General features: G+C 47.1%; 1 protein-coding gene across 9 annotated transcripts in view; it reads right to left on the bottom strand.

Moving 5' to 3' along the window:
• The window catches only part of Atg4a (autophagy related 4A, cysteine peptidase), a 99,056-nt gene that overhangs the window by 50,020 nt on the left and 22,073 nt on the right, over positions 1-26,963 (bottom strand). For 5 of the 9 annotated variants that reach the window (NM_001126298.2, NM_001434380.1, NM_001434381.1 and 2 more), the window contains exons 2-9: positions 20,594-20,704; positions 17,510-17,581; positions 15,503-15,601; positions 12,787-12,888; positions 12,540-12,612; positions 9,494-9,573; positions 8,697-8,887; positions 8,500-8,578 (exon numbers count right to left, since the gene is read on the bottom strand). In NM_001126298.2, the coding sequence (NP_001119770.1) occupies positions 8,500-8,578; positions 8,697-8,887; positions 9,494-9,573; positions 12,540-12,612; positions 12,787-12,888; positions 15,503-15,601; positions 17,510-17,581; positions 20,594-20,704 (807 nt within the window). The remainder of the gene's footprint in view (positions 1-8,499; positions 8,579-8,696; positions 8,888-9,493; positions 9,574-12,539; positions 12,613-12,786; positions 12,889-15,502; positions 15,602-17,509; positions 17,582-20,593; positions 20,705-26,963) is intronic. The other 4 variants (XR_015646447.1, XR_015646449.1, XR_015646445.1 and 1 more) reach the window with 1 other exon arrangement.

Raw genomic sequence — 26,963 nt, 5'->3', positions numbered from 1 at the left:
CTCTGTCTTTGCCTCTGCCTCTCTGCCTCTCTGCCTCTCTGTCTCTGCCTCTGCCTCTTAACCACTCTGCCTCTCTCGGCCCTCTCCTCCCCATCTCCTGCCCCTCTGCCTCTCTGCCTCTATCAGACCTCTCTGCCTCTATCAGACCTCTCTGCCTCTCTCTGACCCTCTCTGCCTCTCTTCCTCTCTCTGACCCTCTCTGACTCTCTGCCTCTCTGTCTTTGCCTCTGCCCCTGCCCCTGCCCCTGCCCCTGCCCCTTCCCCTTCCTCTGCATCTGCTTCTTCCTCTGCTTCTGCTTCTGCCTCTGCCTCTGAATATCCGCCTCTCTCTGCACCTCTCTGTCCCTCTCTCCCTCTCTCTAGCCTGCTCTGCCTCTTTGACTCTCTGGCTCTCTCTGCCTTTCTCTGCCTCTCTGTCTCTGCCTCTGCCTCTCTGTCTCTGCCTCTATGTCTGTGCCCCTGCTCCTGCCTCTCTGCCTCTCTGCCTCTGCCTCTCTGCCCCTCTGCCTCTCTGCCTCTGACTCACTGCTTCTCTGCCACTCTGCCTCTCTCTGCCTCTCTGCCTCTCTGCCTCTCTGCCCATCACTGCTGCTCTCTGCCTCTCTGCCTCTCTGTCTCTGCCTATGCCTCTGCCCTTGCCCCTGCCTCTCTGTCCCTCTGCCTATCTCTGCCCCTCTCTGCCTCTCTCTGTCCCTCTCTGCCTCTCTGCCTCTCTGCCCCTCTTTGCCTCTCTGCCTCTCTGACTCTCTGCCCCTCTCTGCCTTTCTGCCTCTCTGGCCCTCTGCCTCTCTCTGCCCCTCTCTGCCTCTCTGCCTCTCTGCCTCTGACTCTCTGTCTCTGCCTCTGCCTCTCTGCTTCTCTGCCTCTCTCTGCCCCTCTCCTGCCTCTCTGCTTTTCTGCCTCTCTCTGCCTCTCTACCTCTCTCTAACCCTCTGTACCGCTCTCTGACCGTCTCTGCCTCTCTGCCTCTCTCTGACACTCTCTGCCTCTCTGCCTCTCTGACTCTGCCTCTGTGTCTGCCCCAACCCCTGCCCCTGCCTCTGGCTCTGCCGCTGCCTCTCTGCCTCTGCCTTGCCTCTGCATCTGCCTCTGCCTCTGCTTCTGCCTCTGCCTCTGCCTCTGCCTATCTGCCTCTGTCTGCCCCTCTCTGTCCCTCTCTGGCTCTCTCTGCCCTTCTCTGCCTCTCTATCTCTGCCTCTGCCTTTCGGCCTCTCTGCCTCTCTTTGCCCCTCCCTGCCTCTCTGCCCCTCTCTGCCTCTCTGCCCCTCTCCGCCCCTCTCTGCCTCTCTGCCTCTGCCTCTCTGTCTCTGCCTCTGCCTCTCAACCACTCTGCCTCTCTCTGCCCCTCTCCTGCCTCTCTGCCTCTCTGCCTCTCTCAGACCTCTCTGCCTCACTCTGACCCTCTCTGCCTCTCTGCCTCTCTCTGACCCTCTCTGCCTCTCTGCCTCTCTGGCTCTCTCTGCCCTTCTCTGCCTCTCTGCCTCTGCCTCTGTGTCTGCCCCAACCCCTGCCCCTGCCTCCGCCTCTGCCTCTGCCTCTGCCTCTGCCTCTGCCTCTGCCTCTGCCTCTGCCTCTGCCTCTGCCTCTGCATCTGCCTCTGCTTCTGCCTCTGCCTCTCCCTATCTGCCCCTCTCTGCCTCTCTCTGCCGCTCTCTCTTCTCTGCCTCTCGCCTCTCTGCCTCTGCCTTTCTGCCTCTCAGCCTCTCTGCCTCTGCCTCTCTGCCTCTCTCTGCCCTTCTCTGCCTCTCTGCCTCTGTGCCTCGCCCTGCCACTCCCTGACCCTCTCTGCCTCTATGCCTCTCTCTGACCCTCTCTGACTCTCTGCCTCTGCCTCTGCCCCTGCCCCTGCGCCTGCGCCTGTCCCTGCCTCTCTGCCTCTCTGCCTCTGCTTCTCTGCGTCTCTGACACTCTACCTCTCTCTGCCCCTCTCTGCCTCTCTGTCTCTGCCTCTGCCTCTCTGCCTCTCTGCCTCTCTGCCTCTCTGCCTCTGCCTCTCTGTCTCTGCCTCTGCCTCTCAACCACTCTACCTCTCTCTGCCCCTCTCCTGCCCATCTCCTGCCCCTCTGCCTCTCTGCCTCTCTCTGCCTCTCTGCCTCTATCAGACCTCTCTGCCTCTCTCTGACCCTCTCTGCCTCTCTTCCTCTCTCTGACCCTCTCTGACTCTCTGCCTCTCTGTCTTTGCCTCTGCCTCTGCCCCTGCCCCTCCCCCTGCCCCTGCCCCTTCCCCTTCCTCTGCATCTGCTTCTGCCTCTGCCTCTGCCTCTGCTTCTGCTTCTGCCTCTGCCTCTGAATATCCGCCTCTCTCTGCACCTCTCTGTCCCTCTATCCCTCTCTCTAGCCTGCTCTGCCTCTTTGACTCTCTGGCTCTCTCTGCCTTTCTCTGCCTCTCTGTCTCTGCCTCTGCCTCTCTGCCTCTCTCTGCCTCTCTCTGCCTTTCTCTGCCTTTCTCTGCCTCTCTGTCTCTGCCTCTGCTTCTCTGCCTCTCTGCCTCTCTCTGCCCCTCTCTGCCTCTCTCTGCCTCTCTCTGCCTCTCTGCCTCTGCCTCTCTCTGCCTCTCTGCCTCTGCCTCTCTCTGCCTCTCTTTGACCCTTTCTTCCTCTCTACCTCTCTCTGACCCTCTCTGCCTCTCTGCTTCTCTGCCTCTCTGTCTCTGCCTCTGTCTCTGCCTCTGCCCCTGACCCTGCCTCTCTGCCTCTCTGCCTCTCTGCCTCTGCCTCTGCCTCTGCCTCTGCCTCTGCCTCTGCCTCTGCCTCTGCCTCTGCCCCTGACCCTGACCCTGCCTCTCTGCCTCTGCCTCTGCCTCTCTGCCACTGCCCCTATGTCTGTGCCCCTGCCCCTGCTCCTGCCTCTCTGCCTCTCTGCCTCTGCCTCTCTGCCCCTCTCCCTCTCTGCCTCTGCCTCTCTGCCCCTCTGCCCCTCTGCCCCTCTGCCTCTGCCTCTCTGCCTCTCTGCCACTCTGCCTCTCTCTGCCTCTCTGCCTCTCTGCCCATCACTGCTGCTCTCTGCCTCTCTGCCTCTCTGTCTCTGCCTATGCCTCTGCCCTTGCCCCTGCCTCTCTGTCCCTCTGCCTATCTCTGCCCCTCTCTGCCTCTCTGCCTCTCTCTGTCCCTCTCTGCCTCTCAGGCTCTCCTTGCCCCTCCCTGCCTCTCTGCCCCTCTTTGCCTCTCTGCCTCTCTGACTCTCTGCCCCTCTCTGCCTTTCTGCCTCTCTGGCCCTCTGCCTCTCTCTGCCCCTCTCTGCCTGTCTGCCTCTCTGCCTCTGACTCTCTGTCTCTGCCTCTGCCTCTCTGCTTCTCTGCCTCTCTCTGCCCCTCTCCTGCCCCTCTGCCACTCTGCCTCTCTCTGCCTTTCTGCCTCTCTCTGACCTCTCTGCCTCTCTCTGACCCTCTCTGCGTCTCTGCCTCTCTCTGACCCTCTCTGACTCTATGCCTCTCTGTCTTTGCCTCTGCCTCTGCCCCTGCCCCTACCCTGACCCTGACCCTGCCCTGCCTCTGCCTCTGCCTCTGCCCCTGCCCCTGCCCCTGCCTCTCTGCATCTCTGGCTCTGGCTCTGCCTCTGCCTCTCTGCCACTGCCTCTCTGTCTGTGCCCCTGCCTCTCTGCCTCTCTGCCTCTGACTCTGCCTCTCTGCCACTCTGCCTCTCTCTGCCCTTCTCTGCCTGGTTGCCTCTCTCTGACCCTCTGTGACTCTCTCTGACAGTCTCTGCCTCTCTGCCTCTCTCTGATCCTCTCTGACCCTCTCTGACTCTCTGCCTCTGCCCCAGCCCCTGCCCCTGCCTCTGCCTCTGCCTCTCTGCCTCTGCCTCTGCATCTTCTTCTGCCTCTGCCTATCTGCCTCTCTGCCCCTCTCTACCCCTCTCTGCCCCTCTCTGCCTCTCTTCCTCTCTGCCTCTCTCAGACCTCTCTGCCTCTCTCTGACCCTCTCTGCTTCTCTGCCTCTCTCTGACCCTCTCTGACTCTCTCTGCCTCTCTGCCCCTCTCTGCCTCTCTGCCTCTCTCTGACCCTCTCTACCTCTCTGCTTCTCTGCCTCTCTGTCTCTGCCTCTGCCTCTGCCCCTGCCTCTGCCTCTCTGCCTATCTGCCTCTGCCTCTCTGCCACTCTCAACCCCTCTCTGCCTCTCTCTGACACTCTCTCCCTCTCTGCCTCCCTGTCTCTGCCTATGCCTCTGCCCCTGCCCCTGCCTCTCTGCCTCTGCTGCTGCCCCTGCCCTTGCCCAGCCCCTGCCTCTCTGTCTCTCTGCCTCTGCCTCTCTGCCTCTTTGCCCCTCTCTACCCCTCTCTACCCCTCTCTACCCCTTTCTGCCGCTCTGCCTCTCTCTGAAACACTGTGCCTCTCTGCTTCTCTGCCTCTCTGTCTCTGCCTCTGCCTCTGCCCCTGCCCCTGCCCCTGCCACTGCCACTGCCCCTGCCCCTGCCCCTGCCCCTGCCCCTGCCTCTCTGCCTATCTGCCACTGTCCCTGCCTCTCTGCCTCTCTGGCCCTCTGCCTCTCTCTGCCCCTCTGCCTCTCCCTGCCCCTCTCTGGCCCTCTCTGCCTCTCTGCCTCTTTGCCTTTCTCTGCCCCTCTCTGCCTCTCTCTGCCCCTCTCTGCCTCTCTGTCTCTCTGCGCCTCTGCCTCTCTGTCTCTCTGCCTCTCTCTGACCCTCTCTGCCTTTCTACATCTCTGTCTCTGCCTCGGTCTCTGCCCCTGTCCCTGCTCCTGCCTCTCTGCCTCTCTGCCTCTGCCTCTCTGCCTCTCTGCCCCTCTCTGCCTCTCTCTGCCTCTCTGCCCCTGCCTCTGCCTCTCTGCCTCTTCCTCTCTGCCCCTCTCTGCCTCTATCTGCCCCTCTCTGCCTCTCTGCCCCTGCCCCTCTGCCCCTCTGCCTCTGCCCCTCTGCCTCTGCCTTTGTGCCTCTGCTTCTGCCTCTGCCTCTGCCTCTCTGCCTCTCTCTGCCCCTCTCTGCCTCTCTACCTCTCTGCCTCTCTCTGCCCCTCTCTGCCTCTCTGCCTCTCTGCCTCTCTGCCTCTCTGCCTCTCTGTCTCTGCCTCTCTGCTTCTCTGCCTCTCTCCTGCCTCTCTGCTTCTCTGCCTTTCTCTGCCTCTCTGCCTCTCTCTGACCCTCTCTGCCTCTCTGCCTCTGCCTCTGTGTCTGCCCCAACCCCTGCCCCTGCCTCTGCCTCTGCCTCTGCCTCTGCCTCTGCCTCTGCATCTGCCTCTGCTTCTGCCTCTGCCTCTCCCTATCGGCCTCTCTCTGCCCCTCTCTGCCCTCTCTGCCCCTCTCTGCCTCTCTCTGCCCCTCTCTCCTCTCTGCTTCTTTGGCTCTCTCTGCCCCTCTCTGCCTCTCTGCCCATCACTGCTGCTCTCTGCCACTCTGCCTCTCTATCTCTGCCTATGCCTCTGCCCCTGCCCCTGCCTCTCTGGCCCTCTGCCTCTCTCTGCCCCTCTCTGCCTCTCTGCCTCTCTGCCTCTCTCTGACCCTCTGTGCCTCTCTCTGACCGTCTCTGCTTTTCTGCCTCTCTCTGACCCTCTCTGCCTCTGCCTCTGCGTCTGCCCCAACCCCTGCCCCTGCCTCTGGCTCTGCCGCTGCCTCTCTGCCTCTGCTTTGCCTCTGCATCTGTTTCTGCCTCTGCCTCTGCCTCTGCCTCTGCCTCTGCCTATCTGCCTCTGTCTGCCCCTCTCTGTCCCTCTCTGCCTCTCTCTGGCTCTCTGGCTCTCTCTGCCCCTCTCTGCCTCTCTGTCTCTGCCTCTGCCTCTCTGCCTCTCTGCCTCTCTGTGCCCAGCTCTGCCTCTCTGCCTCTCTCTGCCCCTCCCTGCCCCTCTCTGCCTCTCTGCCTCTGCCTCTCTGTCTGTGCCTCTGCCTCTCAACCACTCTGCCTCTCCTTGGCCCTCTCCTGCCTCTCTGCTTCTCTGCCTCTCTCAGACCCCTCTGCCTCTCTCTGACCCTCTCTGCCTCTCTGCCTCTCTCAGACCCCTCTGCCTCTCTCTGACCCTCTCTGCCTCTCTGCCTCTCTGGCTCTCTCTGCCCCTCCCTGCCTCTCTGCCTCTCTGCCCCTCTCTGCCTCTCTGCCTCTCTGCCTCTGCCTCTCTGTCTCTGCCTCTGCCTCTCAATCACTCTGCCTCTCTCTGCCCCTCTCCTGCCCCTCTGCCACTCTGCCTCTCTCTGCCTCTCTGCCTCTCTCTGACCCTCTCTGCCTCTCTCTGACCCTCTCTGCCTCTCTGCCTCTCTGTCTTTGCCTCTGCCTCTGCCCCTGCCTCTGCCTCTGCCCCTGAACCTGCCCCTGCCTCTCAGCCTCTCTGGCTCTGGCTCTCTGCCCCTCTGCCTCTCTGCCACTCTGCTTCTCTCTGCCCCTCTCTGCCTCTTTGCCTCTCTCTGAACCTCTGTGACTCTCTCTGACAATCTCTGCCTCTCTGCCTCTCTCTGACCCTCTCTGACTCTCTGCCTCTGCCTCTGCCCCAGCCCCTGCCCCTGCCCCTGCCCCTGCCTCTGTATCTGCCTCTCTGCCTCTGCCTCTGCATCTTCTTCTGCCTCTGCCTCTGCCTATCTGCCTCTCTCTGCCCCTCTCTACCCCTCTCTGCCTCTCTCTGCCCCTCTCTGCCTCTCTGCCTCTCTGTCTCTCTCTGCTCCTCCCTGCCTCTCTGTCTCTGCCTCTGCCTCTCAACCACTCTGCCTCTCTCTGCCTCTCTCTGGCCCTCTCTACCTCTCTGCTTCTCTGCCTCTCTGTCTCTGCCTCTGCCCCTGCCCCTGCCCCTGCCCCTGCCCCTGCCCCAGCCCCTGCCTCTGCCTCTCTGTCTCTCTGCCTCTGCCTCTCTGCCCCTCTCTACCCCTCTCTACCCCTCTCTGCCTCTCTCTGACACTCTCTGCCTCTCTGCCTCTCTGTCTCTGCCTCTGCCTCTGCCCCTGCCCCTGCCTCTGCCTCTCTGCCTCTCTGCCTATCTGCCTCTGCCTCTGCCTCTCTGCCCCTCTCTACCCCTCTCTGCCTCTCTCTGACACTCTCTCCCTCTCTGCCTCCCTGTCTCTGCCTATGCCTCTGCCCCTGCCCCTGCCCCTCCCCCTGCCTCTCTGCCTTTCTGCCACTCTGCCTCTCTGGCCCTCTCCCTCTCTCTGCCCCTCTGCCTCTCTCTGCCCCTCTGCCTCTCTCTGCCCCTAATTGCCTCTCTCAGCCCCTCTCTGCCTCTCTGCCTCTTTGCCTCTCTGTGCCCCTCTCTGTCTCTCTGCCTCTCTGCCTCTCTGCCCCTCTGCCTTTCTGCCTCTGCCTTTCTGCCTCTGCTTCTGCCTCTGCCTCTGCTTCTGCCTCTGCCTCTGCCTCTGCCTCTCTGCCTCTCTCAGACCTCTCTGCCTCTCTCTGCCCCTCTCTGCCTCTCTGCCTCTCTCTGCCCCTCTCTGCTTCTCTGCCTCTGCCTCTCTGCCCCTCTGCCTCTCTCTTCCCCTCTCTGCCTCTGGCTCTGCACCTGTCTCTGCCTCTCTGCCTCTCTGCCTCTGCCTCTCTGTCTCTCTGTCTCTGCCTATGCCTCTCTGCCCCTCTACCTCTCTGCCCCTCTGCCTCTCTCTGCCCCTCTCTGCCTATCTGCCTCTGCTCTCTGCCTCTCCCTCTCTGCCCCTCTGCCCCTCTACCTCTCTGCCCCTCTGCCTCTCTCTGCCCCTCTCTGCCTATCTGCCTCTGCTCTCTGCCTCTGCCTCTGCCTCTCTGCTTCTCTGCCCCTCTGCCTCTGCCTCTCTCTCCCTCTCTGCCTGTCTGACTCTCTCTGCCCCTCTCTGCCTCTCTGTCTCTGCCTATGCCTCTGCCCCTGCATCTCTGCATCTCTGCATCTCTGCATCTCTGCCTCTCTGCCTCTCTGCCTCTCTGTCTCTGTCTCTGCCTCTCTGCTCCTCTGCCTCTCTGCCTCTCTGTCTCTGCCTCTCTGCTCCTCTGCCTCTCTGCCTCTCTGCCTCTCTCTCTCTGCCTCTGCCTCTGCCTCTGCCTCCCTTGTGTTGTGTAAAAGAGTCCTCTACCACACCCAATTATAGAGGTTTGTAGTTTACAACCGTAATCGCAATATTGGGAAAGGCAGAACTCTGTCTTTGCACCTTTAGATTCCTATTCACTCATGACTCTAAATAATGAGACAGCCAGTCTATTCTTGGTGATCTGGGAAACCAGTGCATACTCCAAGTATGTTGCCTGAACTTCAAGAAAAAGGAAATCAGCAAAGTCCAAATATTGAAACCCCACTGTCCTGGGACCCACATACAAGAGAGAACCATTCTGGAGTAATACCATGACCCTGTGTCCAGCCAGCAGAAAAGAGCAAAACTATCCCACCAAGAGGCAGAAATAGATGCATTAATGGTGAAGTGTTGCCCAGCAAGCACAAGAAAAAAGAATCACTCTGTATAGATCAGGTTGGAGACACAAGGAGCTGCCAGAGGCCACAATATCCCTAAGGTAAAGCAATGCCCACTCACCAGAACCTATATCCCAGGAACACTGTTGCCCCACACCCTTCCGTGGCCCATAACAACTTACTTGCAATTCATTCTTTCTTACCTAAGGATCCTATGAAATAATAGGCGTTATTTGGCTTTCCTCCTAAAGCCCCTAAAGACTGTGGCATCTTAAAACACTCCTAAAGGGAAAGACAATGCAAGATTCTCAACTCACTTGTGGACTGCTGCTCACGGATCTCTGTGCTGACATGTGCAGTGTGATGGCAGCAATGGGTTCAAGAAAAAAAGGAGACTTACTTTGAATGCTTCAATATACACAGGGTTGATTTGGTTTATGCCCAGGCGAAGGGGCACAATGAGCAGCAGGGGTTTCCAGGCTAGGCACGGGGCAGAGGTGCCCTTACTCTGACTGGAAGCAATCAGAGAATCAGGAGGGCTCTCACCAGCTGTGTCAGCAGCACCCACAGGAAGAACACAGCACATTTTCTCTAGAAACGGAAGGCAAGACATCTGAATGAGTCGGGACGATCTAGCACTAGGACCTTTTCCAAAGGTAAACCACAGGGACCTTGCATGCTGCTGACCACCTGAAAGACCCTCCCCTTTGCCACTGGGAACCAGCCAGTCCCAGTCCTCACAGGAACTCCAGGCTGTTGAATCATGCAGATCCTTCATCTTCGTATCGGACACTGAGCATTTGCTTAGTGTCCAACAGGTATTCTGAACTCACTCCAAGAATCTCAACTCTACATTATTCTTTCAGAAACTTGGAGTCAGGGACTATATATTTGGGTTTATCGAACTTGAATGGCAAAGAAAGCAGGGGCGGGCAATGGCCAGCCTCTATGGTCCATCTACTTGTGATTCAACAAACGACACACACTGGAGCTCCTGCAGCAAAAAGTATGGTATATCTTGGTATATACCAAGTTTTTCCCTTTCAGAAGACTGGAAAGGAAAGGAACATGGCCGCTCTACTTGCCTAAGCTCCCTGTCCTTGTGGAGTGGGTCACAGTATCTATTGAAGTCCAGACTTCTGAATTGCAAAAGGGACTACACCCACCCATGAGAAGGTTAACAGCCCAGAGACTCACTGATATCTTCAATGACCACTGTGTTATCCATTGAAACATAAACAGCCAAGGAATTCCATTCATCAAATAAAGCAAGTTTTCTGTGAAGCAACATATAAAGAAATCACAATTGGAAAAGATGAGAACATCAGTTGGAAGTTATACAATGTATCCCCAGATTACTAAGGTCACGTCACACTGAGCCAAGCCACAAAGACACGTGGACATTTCATTTCTAGGACATTTCATGCCCAGGGCTTTGAAGAACACCACAGAGCCACTGTATCTGAACATTGAAAAGAATATCTTGCTTTATAAAATGGAAAAATCTACCTCATCAAATGGCAGTATTCCTACTGGAAGAAAAAACTGTCATCAATGTATCTGTCCTGAAAATCCCAACACATTTTGTTTCCTTAAATAAAAAACATTCTAAATTATTGTTTTTCCTTTAAAAAAAGAAATGTCATTAAAATATATATTAGGGGGGTTGGGGATTTAGCTCAGTGGTAGAGCACTTGCCTAGCAAGCTCAAGGCCCTGGGTTCGGTCCTCAGCTCATATATATATGATATATATATATATATATATATATATATATATATATATATATATATATATATATATATTGGGGCTTTTGTTGTTCAGTGGCAGAGTACTTGGCTACTATGTATGAGGCCCTGGGTCCATCCATCCAATCTCTAGCACCATATACATACATGTACATATGCATGTACATATACATATATATGAGCAAGGAGCTCCCCATTTTAGCTAGTCATTGAGCCCCTGAGATACTCCAGGATCTGTCTCCCAGTGATGGGGTTATAGGTTATCTGCTCATTGCCCCTTTATTTATCATATGGTTTCTGGTGATGCAACCTTAAGTCCTTATGCTTATACCGCAAGAATCTTACCCACTGAGCCATCTCCTCAGCCCTGTTACACTTTTTATTTACCAACTTTAATTCATTAACTTTTTCAGAATAATAGTGACATAATTTATGGCCACTAGTTTTACTTACAATTATTACTACCATTATTTTTTATTTTTATTTTTATATTACTTTAGGATGGTGCAAAAGTGGTATGTACTCGGTAGAAACGAGACATGAATTTTGACTTGGAATCATTCCCAGGACTAGTGACACACTAAGGGACTCTGGTGATGCTGAGGAGTTACACAGAGCTTCAGTTCCAATCAGCTAGCTGATCACCAGGGGAAACTGCTTGTTGGTCGAGCTGCAATGTTCAGTAGTATAGATACTGTAAAGACACAGTGACTTACAATATTTTCACATTATGATGGGCCTATCAGGATATAAGTCATCTGTCTTTTAATGTACTAAAGAATGTATGTGCTCTTATTATCTAAGGCAATCATAACAAACCCAAACGCACTCGAATTCTTATGAAGATGAAGATGGATGGGGGTGGGCAAAAGGACACACAGTACATACAAGAGGAAAAGGATCTTCAAGCCCAGGAGGAAACAGGAATAACCAGGGGTGGGGAGACAGAGGGAAGGAAACTCATAAGAACACTTTGATTACAAATGTCATAATGGTATCTAACACAATATGCTGATTTAAATAAACAAAAAGGAAGGAGCTTCCATCTGTTTATTGTTAGAAACCTCAAAATGCAGAAGGAAGAAAGAAATTCTATTTGAAACCATATTTGGGGCTTGGCTTAGTCACTCTAATGTTTTACACATTCTAGCACGCAGTTTCCGTACTGCACTTCTGGAATAGGGCCAGTTCCCATAAGCGGGGGTAATGATGCCCAGAAGGTTCTCTGACTAAGGCAAGAAAGCAGTCCCAGTGAAGTTGTACTGGTAGCAGGGGATAAAGCCATGATGAAAAGTTTCCCTGGGTCCAGGAAATCCAAGCTACTCACCTCATGTGCACATCTCCAAACATGCTATTTACTGAAGGCTGGTTAACCATTGAGACAAAACCCCTTTCCTACTTTATATGGAGTCATAATACCCAGAAATTGAAATATGCCATACCAAAGGAGTCCTAATAGTCTCCGTCCTCTGATCCCTACACCTAGCCCCAGGTTCTGGCTGCCAATTCCATTTAGTCATTGAGCACTTACTGGGTGCTTACACATAGTAGGAAGTTTTACAGACAACTGTGGGACAAGGCAAATACAGTTTCGGCCGTCAGAGAGTTTTCCTTCACTGGCAGATTGTTGGGAAGGAGAAAACTACAAGAGATAGATGGCTTGCAGATACAGGGACTAACAATATTCACCCTAGTTAAAACCTGACCTCTCTAGCTCATCTCTTGCGCTAGAAGACAAATTGTAGAATGTAAAAAAAAAAAAAATGACAGTATCACCTTAAACCTACTAACATAACAAACTGATTCCAAGACTCCTTTGGGATTTTTATGCTCCAATAGACTGCAAATTCCTTGAGGCGATGACTGTGTCTCTGTCATTTCTGTATACCCAATACTTAACATAGTAAAGGCACCCAATAAATGCTAAATGAATTAGTGAAGTTTTAAAAAGCATATTTCAGTTAAGGGGCAGTAGTGTTATGCTTTATGTGTGAAGGTTAGAGGACAACTTGTATGGGTTGGTTCTCTCCTTCCACCATGGATGAACCTCAGGTCATCAGGATTGGCAGCAAGCACCTCTGCCCACTGAGCCACCTTGCTGGCCCATTAATCAGGTCTTTAATATTATACAGGATCAGGGTCTTTTTCTTGCTTAAGTCAGTTAAACCTCTGCCACTTAGTGTGAACCATTTAAATTCAAAAGACCCTCAGGCCGATGGTTCCCTGGCCCATGATCCATCTGTAGGATGAGACACAGAAACAGAGTCCTGGGGTATAGCCACATATAGAAACACCAGTGATGGCTGCGCTGTTATATCATGACAGAGGTTTATGATTATCCACATCGAAGACGTACATGAACAAATGGTAGAGATGTTTGACGGCTTAGCAGGAAGGGGAGGAGGGCAAGCATACATAAGCTGATGGGAGGTTTAGCCGGCTGGGTTGGAAGCATAAGGAGCAAGAAGAACAAGCAGACGCCAGACATTTACTTACTTTATCACCTGTGCAACTGTATTTGGTCCAAACCATTCGCCAATTGATTTCCCTTCTCCTACACCCATTTGTGCTGTTTTATGTGGAAAAATTAACATGTTAGCAAAATATCTTTCATGAGCCACAGACTCCTGATTTTTTTCCCCTGAGGGAAAAAGTAGATGGACAACTTAGTGCAGCCATAGATAAGTACGGGGAAGAAAAAGTTCAGAGGCATTACTTTGAAACTAGAAATTGATGATCTTACCCATCTGATGGATTGAATAGCAACAGTCTTTTCTATCTAGGAAACACTGCAGTATCCTTTGGTATTCTTTGGGTTGTTCTTTTTGTCTCTCCCAGTTCCAATCTTTTGTGGGGGAGGGGGGATAAAAAAGGATTAAAATCAACCACAACTGCTTATTACCAGGCAATAAGTTAGAAGTAAAACAAGAGAGCTACATCCAGAAGGCAGGAATGGTAAGGTGGGTGTGTTCCTAAGTACCCTTCATTTAGATAAGAGATACCGCAAGTTGTCAACTTCTAAGGATTCGCTGAGTAGGAAGTAAAAGCCAGGGCTGGGGGATGTGGCTACATAGTAGATCACTTATCTGGGGTGTGTGCAAAAGTTAAAACCTTTAGATGAAGCTGAGCAGAGAATTGACTTGCCCCGATGAGGGGAGCTAGATAAGCACTACACAACAACAGGATCACACAGGTATCTCCTGGCAGCTATACCAACAGGCTTATAACTCAGATGCCATAGTGTCCCATCTCTGCACAAACAGTAATGGCTTTTGTCCTTACATTCTGAACATTGCCAATGGGTGTCACGAAGGGAAGTGCTATTCCAACATACAAGAGTTTGTGTGGAAATAATATACACAATTCATTGCTAAGAAAGTATATTTTTAAAATTGTATACCAAGTAAAGAAAGAAAAATACTATAATTCCAGCAGTGAGGAGGCTGATGCAGGAACATTTCAAGTGCAAGGCCAGTTTAGACTATATTTTGAATTCAAGATTAGCCTAGGCTATATACAGCCAGACCTTTCTTTCCACAAAACAGAAGGGAGATAATTCAGTTGGTAAAGTGTTTGCTAACATGAGGACCATAGTTCGGAAACCCAGCACCAATGGAAAATACCCAGTGTAGTTGTAATGTGCACCCATAATACAGTGCTAGACACACAAAGACAGAAGGTTCCCTGAGGCTTGGTGGCCAGCCAGTCTAGCAAAATCAGGAAGTTCCAGGGTCAGTGAGATACTTTCACTCAAAAATAAGGTGGAAAGGGATTTCCTACACTTTCATACATGCAAAGAGCTTGGCATGGTGGCACAGACCTATAATCTCAATGCTCTGGGATGCAGATAGAAGCAGGAGGATCATGAATTAACTTGGTGCCAATTTGGGTTACAGGATCAGTTCTAGGCCTACATGGGCTACACATATAATTGAAATACAAACAATGTATGGAAATTTCACAATAAAACTTACTACTTTGAACAATTAACATATGCTAATAAGATGTAGATTTATCCCTTAAAACAACACTAAATCTACATTAAGAAGTATGTATGGTTTTCTTGTTCTTACCCTGTTCCTCCTTTGTCCCTTTTCTCCCCATCCCCTAACCCCCTCTCTCTCCACGTGCTCATGACCTGCCTCCCCTCCCCCTCCCTCTCCCCCTGCCCCTCCCTCTCCCCTTCCTCCTCTCTCTCTACTCTGAATGAATTCTATTCAATACTGTTTAAAAAAAGAAGTATGTATGATACTTGCTGGACACAGAGTCAGAGTATCAGCATTATATTCTTACATCTATAATGCTTCACCCTGGAAAAATCACTTCACTGCCATGAACCCCAGTTTTCTCACCTGTGACCTAGAAACGATGGCAGAATACAGGGAAAACAAGCACAGAATACCCCAAATCCTGGCAGGAAGGCAATAAGCTCTAAAACTTCCCAGCCCATTCCAGATCCTCTCCGAAATCTAGCACAGGACCTGTGAGTCTGCACAGTGAGATTAACAACAGCCAGCAAGGTCAGCTGCTTAATAGCGTAAGAAAGTGGACTTATACTCGAATGTCTGAACGGGGTCATCCCACAGGGGTCCATGGAGAACATGCATATGTCCCAGAGAACTCAAAACCAAGAATTACCAGAAGGTTCTTAACTAATGAAACTACCTCCTAAGGAAACTAAGGAATTTTTTTCAATGTCAAATAGACGTTGTCAACTCAAACCAAAATAGCAAGAGGTTCCTTATTAAACACTTCCTTTAGGTCACTCACATCCTGTCCTGCCCACCACACCCTTCTTCCTGCTTGTGTTTGTTGTTGTCGTCGTTATCTTTTCATTTTATTTTGTTTGTTCTATTTTGTTTTGTTTATTGAAACAGGTCTTTCTCTGTAGTGCAGCGTGGTTGGAAACTTAGTATGCAGGCCAGGTTAGCCTCAAACTCACAGCAGTTTTCTTGTCTTAGCCTTCTAAGTGATGGAATTATGGGTATAAGTCATCATAGCTACAAGGTTTTGTTTTGTGTTTTGAGACAGGGTTTCTCGACGAAGTCCTAGCTGTCATGTAATTCTATAGTTGAATAGACTGGCCTCAAACTCAGAGATTTATCTACCTCTGCCTCCTGAGTACTGGGATTAAAGCTATGTATGTACTACCATGCCCAAGTTAAGGCCACAGCTTTTTTTTATCTGACATTTTTAAAGACCCATCAAAAGAATAACAAAAATGCAAATTCATGACACCTCTCCCCAGGTTAATTCTGTCCCAGGAAAAGAACTCTCGCATGAGGAAATTTCAGCCATTTCCCTCTCCTAACGGGCTTGGTTGGCTTGTCAGCTGGTTACTTGAGCTGTTATAAAGCAATTCAGGATCTGCAGTTTTCTTACTGAATGTTCTTAAACTAATAACAATAAGCGATATGGCATAAGTCTCTGAAACCATCTGTAATGTAAATGGAACTCACCCCTTCCCAAGTGTCTACAGATGAGGGCTTGAGCCAGCATCATCTGCCCACAGCGCAGCATACATCCCCAGCCAGCATCCGACGAAGGGCCTGTTCCCCCTGTCGGAAAAATGGATGGGTATGAAAGTATGCTCCTTACATTAATCTCTTCTCAGTCATCGGCATATTTGAAACTATGAACATACATACATAGACATGAACTCTGAAAAGAGAGACGATAAATGTATTTAGTGCTCCTATAGGGCTTGGACATAGGAATGGAATGTGTGAAGGTAGTACCGAATCAATGGAAACAGGTTCTACAGCCAAAGACAAAGCAAACATATGAACTGAACTTGCCCCTTAGGTTTTTTGCATGGAGACTGCGAGCATGCATTCTATTTTGGTAAGTGACTATCTATAACTATGGAGGACTATCAACAAGCAAAGTACCTTGGCTAAAGCACAAATGCTGCCACCAAGTGTGGACGTGAAAATGATCAAAGACACATGAAAGTCTCCCAACTCCCATAAATGTTCTTAATGAACTTTAAAGCAACAACAAACAGATGATAGAACTCTGATTAGGCAGAAGGCTAATAGGTAGTTATACAATCTAAACGCATACTCTCCTTACTGTCAGTGGGCATTAGAAGAATTAAATGAGAAAATATATAGCAGTTCTGGAACCCACACAGGATACTTGGTATTATGAGTTTGGTCTTATGTAAAATGCTACTGAAAAATTAGAAATATACTATATCTTTAAATATAGAAATTCAGCTAATAATGAAAATAGGTTCCATCTGAAGATTTGCCACATGTGGCCAGAATGAGTTCTATTAGGGTCCTATTCAAAAGGACCAACACAATCAGGTAGTGGTTTTCTTTTCCAACTCAGAGGTAGAAAAATATTCTAGTGGTATGATCTCAGAAATCCAATTTCAAAGACGTCATCATTCCTGTTTAAAAAAAAATGGGCCAAGTTAATCTCGCTCATTCTGGTCCCTTTGTTATAGGGACTGAAGGAGCAATGCCATATCAAGACTAAGGGAATAGATTTGGGTGCTGGAAGCAGAGCATTCAGACTCTTGGCTAATGCAGGGATTAAAGGTCAGATTAGTACAGACAAGGTAGGGTGAGGTCCACATACAGCCAGATCAGCTATTACCAAAACGTGTGAGAGTTGACTCAGATAAATTGCTCAGCTCTACAAAGCTTTCTTCCTCCAGGGAACATTAACAGTTTAGAAATGAAGGGTACTAACGACTGTTCTTTTATGTTACTACTGCTTGAAGAGCAAAGAAAATGTTTGCGTGGGCTTTAGGTATGGCCCATCACGGGAAGGTACATTTCACTCCAATTACAAGGTCTAACCCTGTATCAAAATGGATCAAACAAGTTTCCTTTTAGGAGTGTAACTTCTACCACTTGTAGACACCTTCCTTCTTTCCATGACATTAGGGAGTGGCTGCACTGCTCGCAAACATTTTACAAATCTCTCAGATAGAGCAAATTCATTTAACTTATTGAATTCTCCTTTCCTTTTCCCTAGGTGGCAGCTAGGAACAGATTAGAATAAATTCTAAGGAAATCTTTCTTAATTTATGTCTAAATGTCAAAATGCTCTCATCTCATAAGGAAAAAAAAAAAACGGAAGGAATTATTGTCCTTTCCTGCAAGGCTCAAGCCTCTTTAATATGTCATACGGCGCCAAATAGCAATAAAAGGTAATTTAATACCTAGATTTACCCAATTAAAGCCTATTTGATTTTTTTCTTTAAAAATGTACTACCGTCTGCTGCTTGAACACTCGACGGTGGGTCGACACAACAACAGCATGGAGTCACAGGTGACAGGCTACTTCCAATGACACTTTTGGATGAAATTTTAAACTTACCTGCTCCCCTAAATCAAATTCTTTGCCACAGTGAGCTGTTAATTCTGAGGTTTCTGTGATGTCATTGATAACCTCAGGCAAGCTGTCTATAAGGAAAAAAAGCATAGCACAACAAATGATATACCTACCAATCGGTGAAAATTTCCTTCTGTATGTAAACCATAGACGAGCACTTATATCAGACAACAGCTTAGATTTTTCTGTAATTAAATGTAAAGTTAAAATTAAATCGCCATATCCCATCTTTTTACAAAAAAGCCTACATTTGACTTCTATGCCTGCAGCAACCTTATTTTCAAACAGTCAATCTAATTGATTGTTACAGGACTACTGAAACCTAATCTCATTTGAGTCTTGTAATATCAGTCCTTCCCTTTGCCTTCATTTTGACCAGAGCTACTCTACAGGTTCTTCTATTCTTTTTTTTTATTATTCTTTTTTTTTTTTTCGGAGCTGGGGACCAAACCCAGGGCCTTGCGCTTGCTAGGCAAGCGCTCTACCACTGAGCTAAATCCCCAGCCCTCTACAGGTTCTTCTAATGATAATATTTTCTGTCTTCTCCATCTCAATTGTTTTCAGGATCCTGACAGGTATTACCACTAAAATCATGCCCAAGTGACAAGAAATAGGAAAAGCAACTATCTTAGACAACCCACTAAGGCAAGCATCTCCAACCTTAATGATAATAGTGTCAATACCCACTACCTATTATCTAAAACTGGGGGTTTATATGTTTAGAGGAAGTTCATGTGCAGGAGCAAAGGTGCAAATACATGCATTTAACTAAAAATGAAATGCCCCTGCTAACTGTATTAAAACTTTATCCATAGTTACAAAAGAGGGAAGTAAATGTCCCTGCTAACTGTGTAAGAACTTTATTCATAGTACCGAGTGTCCTATGTATGCATTTCATGTAAGTAGATGTATAATATCACAAATATCTTGCATATCTTTTCAAAGCATAGTTCTTGCATTCTATGATGCAAAGTCCTCTCAATCACTACAATTGTGGCTTCTTTATTTCCTCCCATACTTGGATCTTGTTCTGTCTTCTCTAGTCATCTCTTTCCCTCTTCTCAATACCATATGCATATTCAGTATGGAATCTATAGTTATTGTGTTTTTGAAAGTGAAAGTGAAATCCAAATTTTACAAATAGTTTCTAATTCCATCTCTTTGAGCAAATGGAAAAATAGAGCTGTATGTGTTTTCTTTCATTTTGCTGTCCCAGCACCAAACCCCCATTTAGGAAGATGTATAATGTTTAAGAGTAAGAGCTCTTGGGCCTGGAAAAATAGCTCAATGGTTATGAGAACTGTCTGTCTGTTCTCCCAGAGAATGTGGATTCGATTTCCAGCACCCATATGGTAGCTTACAAACACCTGTAGCTCCAATTCCAGGGCATCTAATGCCACCTTCTGGCCACCTGGTGCACAGACCTGAATGCAGGCAAAACATGCAAATACATAAACCAAATAAATAACCTTTAAAAAAACGAATAAGGGTTCTCTTCTCTTGTCTGGCAGAAAGGTGTCATGCATCCTAGGCTGGCCTCAAAATTTCAGAGGATGACCTTGAACTTCTGATTCTTCTGCCTCTACCTTCTAGTTCTGAGATAACAGGCATGACCACCAGTCCCAGCTTATGGGGTACTGGAGACACCTGGTGCATGCTAGGTGCTCTACAAATTGAACCTCAGCCCTGATGCAAGAATGTGGTGGCACATTCTTATAATCATAGTTCTCAAGAGCCCAAGACTAGAGAATTACAAAAGCAAGACCAGCCTATAGTGGGGTGGGACTTAACTTGGGATTGAACTCAGACTGTGCTACTTACTGTGTACATAAGCTTATTACTCGTTTTCTGAGCTTCTGTTCTCTTGTCTGTAAAATGAGGAGTAGCAATACCTACTTTATTGAGGAGCTATAGTATTAAACAAGATAGTTCATATCAAGTTAATATATACATAATATACATTTATAAAGCACTTAGTTGATATCTAGCATGCAGTAAGCCTGTGCCAAATGTTGCCAGCATTATATGCCTGTCCCTTTAAATGTTTACACAGGTCACTTTTGCCTCTATGGATGCTATACTTTCTACCTTAGCTCTATGCTAGGAAGGAATGCAAAAAAAAATTAGTTTAAAAGGGTGAGCATAGTGTTGAATGCCTGAGGTTGAAGCAGGAGGACTACTATGAATTTGAGGCCAATCTGGTCTACACAGTGAGTTAGAACTCCAGGTAAGCTGGAGGTAGAGAGTACAACCCTTTCTCAAAAATGAGGGGAGGCAAGACATCTGCAAATTAGTATCTGAATAAGTATCTGAATCAGGGCATATGTGGCAACCTTGATTTCCCCGTTGTTTGGAAAGTAGCACTAGGAAAGATTCTGTTCGACCCCTTCACTTTAAGTCCTAGGGAAGGAGGGGAAGGTTTAGAAAGAAAAAGTCCCTTTCCCAAGTTAGAGTTAAACAAACAAGATCTCCTCACCACTCACAATTCTCCAATAAGATGCTGGGGCCTTGCCCCCGCCCTTTGATCTGCTTCCTTCCTTCCCTTACACTATGCTAAGGATTTCTGAAGATCTCTTCTTGGGAAGTAATACATCCTAGCACAGGCTTTTGACAGACAGAGTCCTTTGTGGTTTCAGAGCACCATGTCTCTTCTACTGTTTAAGAGTGCTGTCGTAAGTGGGAAAACTGCAAATAGATAGAAGTTCTATACAAAACCAGAATGAACTAGGATATTGCAATTATTAGAAGATCTGAAAACAGATTTCTTGTGTCTGATATTGTTTCTGACATCTGTGGCTTATGTGGAAGAAGCACAAGGACATGATAAGAATAAAAATTGTGTATCCTAATGACTGGATACTGGTTAGTGATACTATGAATGATTGCATGGTTTTGAATCTTCTGTCTCCTAGAATGGGGACAGGGCTTCTTTACAGAAATGAATAAAGATTCGTTGGTTTTGCAAAACGTACAAACAGAAAAATCCTATCATATAAATGCCCTGCTAAGGTTTCTCAGGGTCTTGGAAGGAACTGTAAAACAAGCAAGTTTTCATTTGCTGCTCAGTAATCTGTCTCACAGTAGCATCAGCCCTTATCAAGACAATGTTCTGTCAACCCAAGAAGGCTAATGAGAAACTCTTAGCCCCAGGCATCCATGTTAGCTAAGTCCTCCCAGACCAGTGACACCACACTTACCTGTCTTAAGGAGATGTGGCTTCCCCAGGATCCATACTAGCTCATCTGTATCTGGGAATTCTTCTAGGTATTCAGTGAAAATAATAATCTGGTTTTCATACTTGGACATAACTAAAAGAAAATGAAGACATGTAAACATATTCAGAGATTGGACTTACTCCTGTGATTTGCTGACTTCTGCCTTTGCCCTGAAAGTAAAAATGACATCAGGTTGAGTCTAGTGAATGTTTGAATATATTTGAATATTTGAATATTTAACCACAGATATTTAAAAATTTAAATAAGTGGGTACACAGCCAGCACTTTATAGACTGAGTCACGTTCCAAGCTCTTCATACTTCCTTTGACAATTTCTCATGGTCCCATTTAAAATGATATCTGAAAATCTGCATGCCTGGATTTACTTTAAAACTCTCCTTTCACGGACCTTCTTCAAAAACAGTTCCTTAGGTAGCTTCTCCCCCCAAAAGTAGACCAAGATAAGCTGGTAATACTGGTATACTTGGCTCTTGTCTGTTTACATGGAAATATTTCAAGGTTTATATGCTGAGGTTTCTAACAGCCAATGCTTTGGAGGAAGTCATGTCAAGGCTGGAGAATGTATAATTGTAAGGATGATGTAGCCAGAAGCCTAGGTATTTCTACAGTGTTTTCATTTTCCAACTTACTTACTTAATGGCTTATACAAAGAAGGCTCTTGAGGCTGATCATAAATAGAACTTGTTCCTGAGATTCACAAATGACTATTGTGATGTTGAGATATAATTAAGAACTATATATTTGCTCTCTGTCCTCATTTTCTGGCACACAACTTTGAAAATCCCTGCGATTTCCTGAGCACTAGGATGTCAGACATATCTTTTTTGTTGTTGTTGTTCTATTTTTTGGTCTTTAACCCTAGTTCCAGACTTGAAGCTCAAAATCCCTTGGAATTTCCTGGGCGATAAGAGTATCTTCTGTTCTAATCAGGCTACTCCTGGTGAGCACTCAGATGTGGCTAGTCACCTGTAAAACTGGGCAACAAGTAAAAGTGTGGAAAGGTCATTCCAACCCCTATTCTGCAGGAAGGAAAAAGGTTAGAAATGGAATAAAAAAAAATAGCTCATGCCTACACCATGAAGCTTCTATAAAACACTCCCAAATGCCACGGGTTGTGGAGTTCTGGGTATGTTCAGCACACAGTAGTACCTACAGAGGGAACAGAAGCTTCTCCCCCCCCCCACCTCCCAAACACATCTGCTGTTTGGCTATTTATCTGTATCCTTTGCAATGTTTTTTAACAATAAATGAGTCAATGTCAGTAAGTACTTCCCAGAGCTCTGTGAGCAAGCCTTGCCAATGATTAACCCACAGGTGGGGAGAAATGGGGGACAGCGCTGGTCATAGGAACTACACTTTATATCCAGTTAGTCAAAAGAGGAAACCACAGGCTAGGAGGACTTACAGCTGCTATCTCAAGTGTGGGCAAATCTTTCAAGACTGAAAGTTTACTCCAAGATCTGACCCTGACCCCAGGTGGACAGACACTGTAAAATTAAATTAAATCATAAAAGACACTGTTGGTGTTTGCTAAAGAACTGGTTCATTGAGAAGCCACCCCCTTCAGACGCATATGTTTTCAGGGGTGCTGAGCGTGGTGAATGTGACAACCAAAAGCCAGTTTTCCTCTTACATTCAGCTATAGTTATCTCTCAAGTCAAGTGAAATAAAACGAAATCCCATTAGTTGTCAGGTTATACTTTTAGAACATACAACCCTGTGATCTGAGAAGTGTTCAAACTCATGTTCACTTTTGTGGGAGGGAGGAACTGCTCTGCTAAAAGATTAAAGACAGACCCATGTAGGAGCCCTGCCTCCAAATTATTTCTAAGTAATGTTCTTCTGAGATAATAGCAGTAACATAGGTAGTAAAGCAGTTTCTAAGCTAGCGTGTCAAAATCTGTTATAATCTGTAACCAGAGAAACAAAATTGATAGTTATACTTCACAAATGCATGCATTTGCATGAGAAAACACATTGTAAGTTGAAGGCAAAGGCACCCAACATATCTCATCTCTTACTTTTTTTTTTTCAGATTTATTTTTTTAATATTTAGATAAACTTGAACATACATGATGATATATTGTAGGAGGGGAGCTGAATCTACGTACATTTTCTTTTTTTTTTTAATATAAACTATTTTTTTTATTAACTTGAGTATTTCTTATATACATTTCAAGTGTTATTCCCTTTCCCGGTTTCCGGGCAAAATCCCCCTCCCCCCTCCCCTTCCTTATGGGTGTTCCCCTCCCAACCCTCCCCCCATTGCCGCCCTCCCCCCATAGTCTAGTTCACTGGGGGTTCAGTCTTAGCAGGACCCAGGGCTTCCCCTTCCACTGGTGCTCTTACTAGGATATTCATTGCTACCTATGGGGTCAGAGTCCAGGGTCAGTCCATTGAAAGCTCCCTAGCCCCTTTCCAAAAAGAAGCTGAGAGAGAATAGGGGCCCTTTTGTTCAGCTGCCAGGAGCTGCAAGGGTTCTCCTAAAGCAATCCCTACCCATCCCATGGGTGTATTTTCCTGTGTGAGCTAAACTGTGGGATATGTTTAAGTCACTTGAAAGGCCAGATTGTTTGGGATTTGTTTTCTAAATTAGAACCACGTTGTCTTCATAGAAATAAACGTTACTAAGTATAGAGGAGCCCTTGCCAAACATGAAAACAGGTGTCTCTGCTCAGAAGATTTTGTTGGAGGTTGAAGTCATAATCCATGAAATTACTTTTAGAAACACAGCTAAGTTGGTGAATTTTCTTGAAACGTATCACAGAATTCCTGTCTTTCACAACTTTAAGTAGCTTTTCTCCTTTGGTTTGTTTTCATTACTAAAATTAAAGTGTCTGTAGTGTTTCAAACTTAAAGAAGTTAGACATGAGATGACTATCTCATTCCCCAGAGAGCATTCTGCCAGAGAACCTGTGCCCTCTTAACCTCTCTGCCTCTGGCCTCCAGCCCTGGCCCACACACAGGAAATACCAGGCTAAAAATGACCATTCAGGTCAAGCTCTTCCCAGGAGGTGGTGGGTGACAGAGGCAGGGCAAATCACACAGTGTACCTCTCCACCCCACCCTTGACCCATCCCAGGCAGGAGAAACCAAGTGGAAATGTACACTCAGTGCTCTTCCACAGTAAGAAAAGATAATGTTTAAGTAGCTTGAGAAGATCATGGGAAAGTGATAGCCTCGCAGGCACCCTAGTAAGGCCGAAGACAGATGACACGGGATAAATGTACAGAACATATGCATACAAACCTTGGATTTGTTTTTAGTACAGGCTGAAGGAAATGATTCCTCTATTGCCAACCCTGCCACCATGACTCATTGCCCAGTTATCTGATCAATTTGGTACAGCCCTTTAAAGTCAGTGACAACTGCCCTGCTTCATTTAAGATGGCTCTGAATAAAATGGTAGCCAAGGAATTTGCCTCTGGCTCTTTAGCCATTCGCAAGCTGTGGTAGGCATGCAAGCAGATCATTATAGCTTCTATTTGTATCCTTTCTCCTCTTAGAAGACTCCCAGAATGCACTGTGTCTGTCCTCAGGAAGTCCTGAAACAAGGCTACACATATAGAACACTCCGAAGATGAGAGTGGCAGTGTCACCATGTCTTAAATGCACCGGGGAAGAGAATAGGTCCAACACCAGAAGAACTGAGACAAAAGACAAGGCCACCTGAGAAGTGGTTAAGGTGGTGACCAAAAAAAAAAAAAAAAATCTCGTTTCTGACACAATTACTTCAGACTAACAGAAACCCCTTTAGTTCTTCTCACCCCACAAACTACATTTGGCTAACCTTTCAAATTTAACAAATCAAATAACAAGCTTATAAAGTCCTGTTCTTTCAGGCTGTTCAAAGGCAGAGATACGAACCTGCAGTTTGGTTGTCCAAAATTAACTGCTACTCAGCCTAAGGAAAAATAAACCCCACCTTGTTACATATTACGTTAGAATAATTATTGTACTGACGTCTCTACTGAGTTAGTTTAATGATTAAACCAGGATATCCTTTAACTTCCAGAACCAAAATGCCTCCCATCCTAAACTGAGGGGCTCTGTATACATGTTGGGGCACATCTTTGCCTCCAATCCAGCCAGGAGACATCTTCCATTTTCTGCTGGGTAAAGCTCAAGAATGAGAATCATGTGCCCTGAACATGCACACAGCCTTGGAAATGTAACAACCTTGTGTATACGTGTGGTTTCCACATTCTCAGGACTATCTCAAGCTTCTAGAAATCCTCAAGGTGTCTCATTCCTCTGGTTTTCCTTGGATGCTTTCCGGTTGGTTAGCTGAAAAGGTTAGCTGCTGCTTCAGGCAACTGAGAAGTTGTGTCCAATGGTTTAAAAAACAACACCCTGGGTAAAAGGCTTTCTGCAACCCACAGTCAACGTCACATACATAAGACTTATAAGTGAGGAACAACTCGACAGACGACCTGGAGATAGGTCCCTGCAACTGAAATTATAAAGGGGTCAGAGTGGCTGCTAGGCATCTGGATTTTCTGTGACTGGAAGTGTTGTTTTCAAGATATTATTATAGCTACAAAGTACAAGTGCAAAGGTGGGAGGGAACAAGTTAAAAACACAGAAAAGGCCCTTCTTCCCAACATGTTGCTTGTTTGCTTGGATACAAGGCCCCTGTATTGATGCAAGCCTTCTCATTTATGGAGTTCTGAAGAAACTGAGTCTGACACACACTGCCAATTGTTTTTGTTTTTGTTTTTGTTTTTCATTGCCATTAAGGAGTGAATATTCAGAGGCCTTTGCTCTGCCATTTTTGCTGATGTCATACTTTTCCCAAGGATTCACTCTATTTTCTCAGGGTTATCTTAGCAAATTGCAAGTAAATGAAAACAAAAACATTTACAAAACAAGACTTCAAGATACTATGAACCTTGTGCTAAAGAAAGAAATACCACAAGCTCTTTAAAATAGAGTTAAAAGGTCACAGAGTTAAAAGGGCCAGGAGGAATTTGTAAAAAGAGGTTAGCTCCCCGTGGGTTCCCTTTCTAACTTCAAGCAAGGACTGCTGGTACCAAGTCAGCCTCCACAGCAGTTCATGCATATTTAACAGAGCATTGGTAAGTCACATCTTCAAAATCAAAACATCCACTGGAGAAAACTCATGCAAACACCTGAATAGCCATTCATAGTTCATTCCATAAACTTTACGGGGTACCTACTGTGTGTGTAGGGGAAAATTAGTAAAGTACAGTTTTGGTCCTTCAGAGCTTTTGAATCTCTAAGGAAAGATGGTTCAGGAATCAGTTAATAGCAGAATGTAGAACATATGGAGGAGAGTGGGAAAAAGAAAGAGCACAGGCCCAAGTAGGGATGAATGTACCTTTTCAAATTTAAGAAAGGTGATACGAGAGCTAAGCCTTTATGGCTGTTGAGATGATGCTGTGCCCTGCTCTAAGTTACTTCATATTGTACACAACAGTGATTTTCAGGCTGCCTTGTCCTGATTGACTCCATTTTACAAGCATCATGTGCTTTGAGTTTGAGCACAGATGCAGTCAAGATTACTCCAGATTCCATAGTGCACACCACCACCTGGCCAGCACCACCCAAGAAGCACAGACTAATTTTTTTCCAGAAAGTACAAGCATTAACACTTATAAACTGATACGCTGGGACAATATGAACCCGCAGGCATATTAAAGCATATCAGGATAAAGAAACAGGCCCAAGAACTTAGCAAACTCACCAGGACATGTACACCACTTGCACCTGGACCCTGAAGGACACCTAATACTTGATGACGATAACCCCCAGAGACCTGCTATCTGACCACTCAGTATGTTTATCCAGGGACTAACAGCAACTCGTGACTGTCCCCAGGGCTTCAGATCAGCTTGTTCCCTACAGCTATTCAAATTGTTGCCCATACATCTGTTAGTCTGTCTAGACTTGCTCCTGAACCTTGCCTCTATAGTTCAACTCAGTCTGGCTTACAAATACTGCAGCTCAACCCTGTACCCCTAAAGTTCAGCTCTAAAAGCTCTCCCATCTGGGTACCTTACCTTATCACAGAGAGGATGAATGGTCTTTGCATATGCCCTGCTTCTCTACCTGTCTCCAGCCTTTTCAACCCTTCTGTACCTATTCTATAACCTTCCCACATAAAGACAGAATTACTGCTTGATGTGCCATCTGTGATCTGAGATTTAACATTCGTAATTCAGATTGTAATAAAACCAGGGCCACTTGACACACTGTAGCCAGCAGGCTACCAGTGTAACTTATGAATTTGCTGTTGTCCAAGAAATTCTGCTTTTGTAGAAAGATATAAAAATGCCCATCTGTTTCTCATATAGCACACTCTGAACAA

This window comes from Rattus norvegicus, chromosome X (genome assembly GCF_021556685.1).
Source record: "Rattus norvegicus strain SHRSP/BbbUtx chromosome X, alternate assembly SHRSP_T2T, whole genome shotgun sequence".
NCBI lineage: Eukaryota > Metazoa > Chordata > Mammalia > Rodentia > Muridae > Rattus > Rattus norvegicus.
Note: the sequence above shows the minus strand (reverse complement) of the source record. Positions and strands in the feature narration are given on the sequence as shown.